This window comes from Zonotrichia albicollis, chromosome 30 (assembly GCF_047830755.1).
Source record: "Zonotrichia albicollis isolate bZonAlb1 chromosome 30, bZonAlb1.hap1, whole genome shotgun sequence".
NCBI lineage: Eukaryota > Metazoa > Chordata > Aves > Passeriformes > Passerellidae > Zonotrichia > Zonotrichia albicollis.
Window position 1 is genome coordinate 5,722,034 of NC_133848.1, and position 8,740 is coordinate 5,730,773.

At 51.5% G+C, this 8,740-nt stretch overlaps 1 protein-coding gene across 1 annotated transcript; it reads right to left on the reverse strand.

Annotated features, from left to right (window-relative positions):
• Window positions 1-6,576: 6,576 nt before the first annotated feature.
• Window positions 6,577-7,917, reverse strand: LOC141725601 (uncharacterized). The gene is made up of 2 exons (XM_074529549.1): window positions 7,789-7,917; window positions 6,577-7,335 (listed from the first exon to the last, which is right to left on the reverse strand). The coding sequence occupies exons 1-2, from the start codon at window positions 7,915-7,917 to the stop codon at window positions 6,577-6,579; spliced, it is 888 nt and encodes a 295-aa protein (XP_074385650.1).
• Window positions 7,918-8,740: the final 823 nt, after the last annotated feature.

Consider the following 8,740-nt stretch of genomic DNA (forward strand, 5'->3'; position numbering starts at 1 on the left):
CTCCAAGAATGGATGTGGAACACCCCAAATCAACATTTCCTTCCTGCAGCGTCCAGGTGAATTCCAGGAATCCTGGAATCCTGGCCCTGAGCAGGGATGGAGGGCTTTGGACTTGGCGCAGGACCCTCTGAGCGTATTGGAAATGGAGGGAGCCCAGAATGAACCAAAAGTGAGAAGACTGAGGTGGAAGAGAAGGGCCCAGCACAGAAACTGCTCCTCACTGGGCTGGTGGAGCTGAGTGGGAGGCAGGGACTCAGGAAGAGACTTTGTTGAGGTGAAACAATTTTCTGTGAGGGAAGGGACATCAAGGCAGGGCAGAGCCTTGGGCAGCTGGAGCCTGGCAGGAGCACCGGGCAGGAATTTTGGGAGGAATTTTTTTCACGGTCTGAAATTGCAGCTCTCAGTCGAGGACCACATTATCCTGAGAGCTGCCTAATGAGAGGATGGAGGATCCTGCCTGGCCAGTTCCCTGCTGCTGCCTGACATCCTCAGGGATCCCAGGGCTGCTCAGGAGAGGGGTCGGCCCAGGTGAGCTGGAACCAGCCCCGAGGACGGTGGCAAGGACCTTGCTTTGCTCTCTGTGCGGTGCAAGGGGGAGCAGATTGAGATTTTAGAGCTGTTTCATCCCTGCAGGAAATGCCAGCAGCTCCTTTCCAGGCTTCCCAGGCATGAGAGCAATTCCTGGAGTGAAACAAGGGAGAAGCAAATTGGTGATTGTGACTTCTGCGTGAAGGGCAGGAGAACACGCGCGGCATTTCCTTCCTGATGGGACAGACAAACCCACCTGGACAGATCAATTTTTTAATTTACAAGGAATTAATGGGGCAGAAGCAAAGGGATGCACTCCACTTGTGCCTCCAGAGGGAGGTTTTCCATTGGCAGCTGTGAGAAGGGAGGTGGAGGTGGGAATTTCCCAACCTGGATGGTCGTGTCCAGCTCAAGGTACCCAAATAATTTTTGGGGATTGGGGTGGGCATCACAATGTAAACAAGGGACTGAAGCAGTGTGGAAACAGAGTCAGAAAAGGGCATAAAATGCATCCAAAGGATGGCAGTGCAGAACTTTCATGTTTTGGTAGAACCCCAACCAACCCTTGAAGGCAGCAGAGGTTCCTCAGTATTTATTTTACAAACAAATGTCTGGTAACTCAGTTTGGCAGAGGCAGAACCTCCATGTCCTGAGTGTCAGACTGTCTGCAGGGACTGGCTGTGGGTCCTGAGGCAGATTTTGGCCGTCTGGGATGTGTCTGTGTCAGACTCTTCCTGAAAACATTCCTGGTTTTTGTGAGTTTATGAATTATTTTCATAGAACCAGAGACCGTTTTGGGTCAGAAGGGACCTTAAAAATCATTTATTCCACCCCTTGACATGGGCAGGGACACCTTCCACAATCCAAGGTGGCTCCAAGCCCTGTCCAACCTGGTCTTGGGCACTTCCAGGGATGGCACAACCAGAAATTCCCTGGAAAACCTGTGCCAGCTCCTCACCACCCTCACAGAGAACGATTTCTTCCCAATATCCAACCTCAATTTCAGACCCCACTCCTCCTTGTCCTGTCACTGCAGTTCCTGATGAAAAGTCCCTCTCCAGCTTCCCTGGAGCTGCTCCATATCCTGGTAGGTGCTGTGAGGTCTCCACACAACCATTTTTTTTCTCCTATTTCTCTGCTATTTTATACAGAGAGGGCAAATATCATTCCCAGAGGTGCCAGAAACTCCAGTTTGAATTAATTTACCCTCAGGAATACCCTGATTTCATGTGAGTGAACACCTTGGAGACAGGAGAATCCCAACACTGTGAAAAAACACTGGGAAAAGGTGAAAGGTTTGGCCAAACCCCCTGGATCCACCAGCGAACAAACAGCTCAACACCAGGAGGTTGCAGGGTCACAAACTACAGGTTTTATTGGTTTTTTTTTTTTTTTCCAGAAAGATTGAAACGAAACAGTGATGAAAAGAGTGAAACATCCCACACACCGAGAGGAGAACGAAGAGCAGCGCCGGCGCTCGCGGGAGGAACTCGCCGGGCGGCGGCTTCAGGGCACATCACAAGAATGAGGTGAAGGAAGGCAGGAGAAGAAGAGGAGTTCTACAGCTTCTAAGCACAGGAGGAAGAGCAGCGTTTGGGGTGTTATCCATATCCAAATCCGTATCCAAGAGGGAACGAGCTGGGTGGGTTTAGTTGCCACCGCAGCAGCCGCCGCTGCTGCCGCCGCCGCAGCAGCCGCTGTTGTTGCTGGTGATGGTGTAGCAGCAGGGCATGGACATGCAGCAGGACTGCATGGGCATGCAGCAGGGGGTGCAGCAGGGGGTGCAGCAGGGGCTGCAGCACTGCATGGGGCTGCAGCACATGGGCCTCTTGCAGCTCTTGGGGCTGCTGTAGCAGCACATGGTGTAGCTACTTCCGCCACCGCAGCATCCGTTGGGCATCTTGGTGATGGGAGTGGAGGCGAAGCTGGAAGGGAAAGAGAGAGTTTGTGTTTTTCTCTGCTTGAATCTCTCGGAGGTTGAGGCAGCTGAAAGCTTTCTTATCCCCAAATCCATCCCAAACTGGCCAGGGAGTTGCCTGGTGTCCTGAATCCCAAGACAGACTCATGTGCTTCTGGCGTTTTGTCCAGCACTAGTACTGCCAGAGAGAATCCAAAACCAATCCAAAAGGCAGCCCAAAACCAATCTCTGCTCCCCAAAACCAATCTGTGATCCCAAAATCTTCTGCAGGGTCCAGTCCCAAACCAGACAGCCCAGAAAACCCTGGAGAAGCCCAGGGAAACAGAGAGTCCCAAAGTAAAGACAAGTAGCAAAGTCCAACTTACCCTGCTGAGCAGTGGAGAGAGGAGAGGAGAAGTGGAGATGATCGAATGAAGACCCCTGGGCTGGGGGGAGCCTTTTATACGCTCCAAAGCCTCCTCCCCTGGAAATGAGGCATCCCTTGGCAATTCCGACCCCGTGGATCACCGGGGTACCCCCTCACGTGTCTTCCTCCTCCGGTGTTTAATCTCTGCCTCTTTCTGTTTGCTCACCACCTCAATTGTGCCCCATAATTACTCCTCCAGAGGAAACAACAGATGCAAATTTTCTAATGGATTTGCGTTAATGGCGCCGGAGGGAGGGACGGAGCTCTGAGGTGTTCCCATCCCTTCCCAAGGAATGACCTTGGGACACAGGGACGCTTAACAATGTGCCTGGGGGCAGCCAGCTGCTGAAGGAGTGGGACAGCCATGCCTGGAACTTGGAGTTGTCATTGCTCATGTGTCCCCTCTGCCCTTGGCCAGAATCTCTGGGGGTCAGTGGAAATTTTTGGTCAATGGGAATCCTTTTTTTTCCTGCCTCTGTGGTCAAAGTTTAGGCTGAAATTTCCCCTTTCTCAGTCTTGCTCTTGGGCCTCCCTTCAGGGTGCTAGGTCCTCACAATCCCAGTTTTGTAATTTTTGTTTTATTATTAAGATTTTTTTTTTGTTTTCATCCATGGAATGGATGAGTTGAGTCTAAATGAAGCGGCTTTCAAAGCAACAGTGCATATGGGAGGGTTTTTCCCTGTGTAGTTTCCACACATCCCATTTTCTGAGATTATCCCAAAGGTTTCTGGGACTGAGGATCACTTGTGGTGATGACGTTTGAGTGCTCACATGAGGAAGTGTGGCCACATGCAGAGCAGGGACAGCTCCACGTTGGAAGATGTTGACAGTGCCTCCATGTGATGAGAGGGGCCTCTGGTAAAAGATGGGAATTCCAGGATGCTGAGGCAGCACCAATTCATGGCAAAAAGAGGCTGCCATCGCATCCAGGAGGCTCTGACTGTGAGGCTGACGTGGTGGCAGGTGATCCCCGGGTGACTGGGACAGGATCTGCCTTTCCAGGATGTGAGCACGACCTCTTGTGACGTCGGGTGTCCCCTCTGGAATTGTCCCCAGGGGAGGACATTGTTTTGGTAACTCAATAACAACCAAGAGTTGCCTGCAGGAAGCAACGTCCTCCTTGTGTAAACCCTCAAACATCTCCCTTGAATCAAGCATTCATCGCATTTTTATCGGGGTTTATTGCTGTCCTGTTGGCCAAGATGATTCTGGTATTGTAGTCATAGAAATACCAAATGATTTGGGTTGGAAGAAACCCCAAAATCATCCAGTCCTGGATGGGCAGGGACAACTTCCACTATCCAAGGCTGCTTCAAGCCCTGTCCAGCCTGGCCTTGAGTGCATCCAGGGATGGGACACCCATGGAATATCCTGTGCCAGGGCATTGCCACCCTCACAGGGAAGGATTTTTTTCCAATATCCCATCCAAACCTGTCTCTTCTCCAGACTGAGCCACCCCACCACTGTCAGCAATTAGAGCATTTTCCCTGCGGTTCAACGCCATTTAACCTGAGTTTGGGTCAGAAATAACATCTACAAAAAGTTCCTTTTATAGGCCACGCCCCATCCTGCCATGTTTTTGGAAACTTTCATGGTGGTTCTGTGAGTCTGAGATTTTTGGGAGATTTTTGGGGATCTATTCCTGCAGCTTTTCCAGTGTGGGGTAAGACCATGTTGGATGGAGCTCTGGTCTAACTGCAGGTGTCCCTGTCCATGGCAGGGGTGTTGGAACGAGGTGGGTTTTGACATCCCTTCCAACCCAACCCATCCCATGATTCTGTGATTCAAAGATGGAATGAATATTATGAATATTCACAAGATTCCTTAAAGAGAAAGTTCTTTATTGAATGTTCTGATCTGGGATATCCTCCTGGCTGATTTACAATAAATAAAAACCCTCCTGAAGACCCAAGAATGTTTTCAGAGAGTCAAACACGTAGAGAAGATGATTTGAATGCAGATGTCGCTTGTGAAGGTTGGAGGAAGCAAATCAAGCCAGAGCTCCAGGCATTTTCTCCAGACCTGCAATTCCCAGCTGAGTCCTGCATTTTAATAGCAAAGAAAGTCCCAGCCAGGGAGGGAAGGTATCGTTGACTCATGGGTTTGCTATTTTAGGAATGAGGCTTTTAGATTGGATGCCAACCCCAGGTTTCATTCCTGGCTCGGAACGCGCAGAGGAAACGCTCTGCTCCTGTAAAAATTCAGCGATTTCTGGGGGTTTCTAAGCTTTTCTTTTTGGAAGATGGTGGTGGGAAGAAGATGCTGCCTGCTGTCCAGTGAGTAGTGAATTCCTCCTGGTATTCCTGTTGGAATGTCCCTTCTGAGGTCAGGGGCGAGCTCCTGTGCATCTCAGAGCTGTCCACAACTTCCTCCTGAGGGGCAGCTCCCATCTCTGCTCTGGGATCGGGGGCAGGACCTGAGGGAACGGCTGGAGCTGTGCCAGGGAAGGTCTAGGTTGGATATTTCTGGAAAGTTCTTCCCCCAGAGGTTGGTGGGGCACTCACCAGGCTCCCCAGGGAATGGGCTTTGCCCCAAGGGTGCCAGAGCTCCAGGAGCATTTGGATAATGCTCTCAGGGACAGGGTGGGATTTTAGGGTGTTTTTGGAGGGGCAGGAGTTGGGCTTCATGAGCCTGGTGGATCCTTCCCAGGATATTGGAGGAGTCTCTGATTTCACAGCACTCTGATTATGGAGTGCTGTCTTTTCAGACGGTGCAGTTACACCCCCTCACTCAGTCCTCGCCCTTTGAGTTTTAATTACTTCAGCTTTCCATTCCGTAGTAAAATATGAGTGAGGTGAATGCTCAGGAAGGGCTAAAAGGAATCAAGGAATGGTTTGGGTTGGAAAGGACTTTTAATTTTTAAGTTCATCCCCTTCCTCCCCTTGACTTGAGACACATCCCACGGTCCCAGGCTGCTCCAAACCCTCCAACCTGGCCTTGGACAATTCCAGGGATCCCAGGGCACCCACAGCTCCTCTGGGCACCCATTGCAGAGGATCGGGAATTCTCTGCTTGCTTCAGACACAACTCAATGTGTGCCATGGTCAGCTCTTTGTGTCCCAAATGTGTGTAGACCTTGGCCAAAGGCACAGGTGGTGCCAGAATGAGGACAGAATCCTGGGCAAAGTTAAAAATCCTAGGCAAGGTGACAAGTCCCGGACAAGATGGAAAATTCTGGGCAAGATGACAAGTTCTGGGCAAGATGAAAAGTCCTGGACAAGGTGAAAAGTCCTGGACAAGGTGGCACATCCTGGGCAAGTTGGAAAATTCTGGACAAGGTGAGAAATCCTGGGCAAGGTGGAAGATTCTGGGCAAAGGGACAAATTCTGGGCAAAGGGACAAATTAAGGGCAAAGCCAAGTAAGAACAACCAAAAGACCAAATGTTGCGTTTTGCTGAATGCCAAGTTTTATTGTCTACAAGTCAAGAGAGGAAATGAGGAGCGGTCACAGTGACACCAAAGGTTTCCCAAACACCAAGAGGAGAATTAACACCCCACTAATATCTAATGCTGTATACGATGGGTGGTAAATTCAGGTCAATAATTAATTAAAGACAGTCAATAACTAAAGACAATTGATAAATAAGGGACAGAAAGAAGCAACTGCTTAAGCTTGGAAGGAAGAAGAAAATCGCTATGAATTGTCTCCATCACCATGAGAACCAGAGGGAAACGAGGAGCTTTTCACTCCTCTGTGCCCATTTTCAGAGCCACCTGGGGCAGTTTAGCAGGTCTTCCTGAGGCTGGCACAGCACTGCTGGATGGGGATGCAGGGGGTGCAGTACTTCCTCACGGGGGTGCAGCAAACCATCACGGGCTTCTTCACCACGCAGCAAGGAGAGCAGCAGGGCCGTGGGACACAGCACACGGACTTGTGGCACACCTTGGTGCAGCACACAGACTGGCACGGGTCACAGCAGGACTGGCACGGGTCACAGCAGGACTGGCATGGGTCACAGCAGGACTGGCACGGGTCGCAGCAAGGCTTCTGGCAAGGGTCACAACAGGACTGGCATGGGTCACAGCAGGACTGGCATGGGTCACAGCATGGCTTCTGGCAAGGGTCACAGCAGGTCTGGCACGGGTCACAGCAAGGCTTCTGGCATGGGTCACAGCAGGTCTGGCATGGATCACAGCAGGGCTTCTGGCACGGATCACAGCAAGACTGGCACGGATCACAGCAAGGCTTCTGGCATGGATCACAGCAGGACTGGCATGGATCACAGCAAGGCTTCTGGCACGGATCACAGCAGGACTGGCACGGGTCACAGCAGGGCTTCTGGCATGGGTCACAGCAGGACTGGCAGGGATCACAGCAGGGCTTCTGGCATGGATCACAGCAGGACTGGCAGGGATCACAGCAGGGCTTCTGGCATGGGTCACAGCAAGACTGGCACGGGTCACAGCAGACAGTCTTGCATGGATCACAGCAGGGCTTCTGGCATGGGTCACAGCAAGACTGGCATGGGTCACAGCAGACAGTCTTGCATGGATCACAGCAGGGCTTCTGGCATGGGTCACAGCAGGTCTGGCATGGGTCACAGCAAGGCTTCTGGCACGGATCACAACAGGACTGGCATGGGTCACAGCAGACAGTCTTGCATGGATCACAGCAGGGCTTCTGGCATGGGTCACAGCAAGACTGGCACGGATCACAGCAAGGCTTCTGGCATGGGTCGCAGCAAGACTGGCATGGATCGCAGCAAGACTGGCACGGGTCACAGCAGGGCTTCTGGCATGGGTCACAGCAAGACTGGCACGGGTCACAGCAAGACTGGCACGGGTCACAGCAAGGCTTCTGGCATGGATCACAGCAAGACTGGCATGGGTCACAGCAAGGTTTCTGGCATGGGGAGCAGCACACAGTCTTGCAGGGACTGCAGCACACGGTCTTGCATGGGCTGCAGCACACAGTCTTGCATGGGCTGCAACACACAGTCTTGCATGGGCTGCAGCACACGGTCTTGCATGGGCTGCAGCACACAGTCTTGCACGGGGTGCAGCACATGGTCTTGCTCTTCACGACAGAGCAGCATCCGGTGGAACAGCATCCAGTGGAGCACATGGTGTTGGGAGAGGAGTGAAGGGTGGCCGGAGCGAGGACCTGGAACACAAAGGACTTTGAGTTTCAACCCATCTTTCCACCCTGCCCAGGCCCTCATCCCACCCCTTTTCTTGTTTCTTTGTCTTGAGTTGGAAACCCAAGATCCTAGCAGGAATCAAACCAACTCTTGCTCTGTCCCAGAGATGTTTGAACTCTCCTGGGAGCTGCCTGTTCTATGCTCCTCCCTGAATTTCCACCCCAAGCAGCTCATTTTCCACTGTGCTCTGTCCACCTTTTCCAAGAGGCAACAGATAAACACTCAGACAATCTGGATTTCAGGGACAGCTGTAGATCACGGAACCCCGTAACCATAGAAGACTAAAACCATGGAATTGCAAAACCTTGGAACCGTAAACCCATGGAACCAGAAACCCATGGAACCATAAAGCCATGGAAACTTAAAGCCATGGAACCACAAAGCCATGGAACCACAAGTCCATGGAATCAAAAACCCATGGAACTGTAAACCCATGGAACCATAAACCCATGGAACCTTAAACCTATGGAACCTTAAATCCATGTAATCACAAAGCCATGGAACCATAAACCCATGGAACATAAACCCATGGAACCACAAAGCCAAAGAACATTTTGGGTCAGAAGACACCTCTGAAGGTCCATCCAGCCCAACACCCTGCAGAGATCATGCACAACAACCCAGCCTCAATCCACCTCTTCCCCAAAGCCAAAGAACCAAGAGAACCAAGGATCTTTGGTAGGAAGCACTCACCGTTCTTGTTCTTGCTGAGAGCTGAAGCTGTGTGAGGAGCAGAGGCACCTGGAG

Excerpts from the sequence above, each read along its gene's own strand:
- LOC141725601 (XM_074529549.1), bottom strand. The coding sequence starts at position 7,917 with ATGTGCTCCACTGGATGCTGTTCCACCGGATGCTGCTCTGTCGTGAAG. Across the intron at positions 7,336-7,788 it reads GCTGCAGCCCATGCAAGACT|ACTGTCTGCTGTGACCCATG; the intron begins GTGTGTTGCAGC and ends GATCCATGCAAG.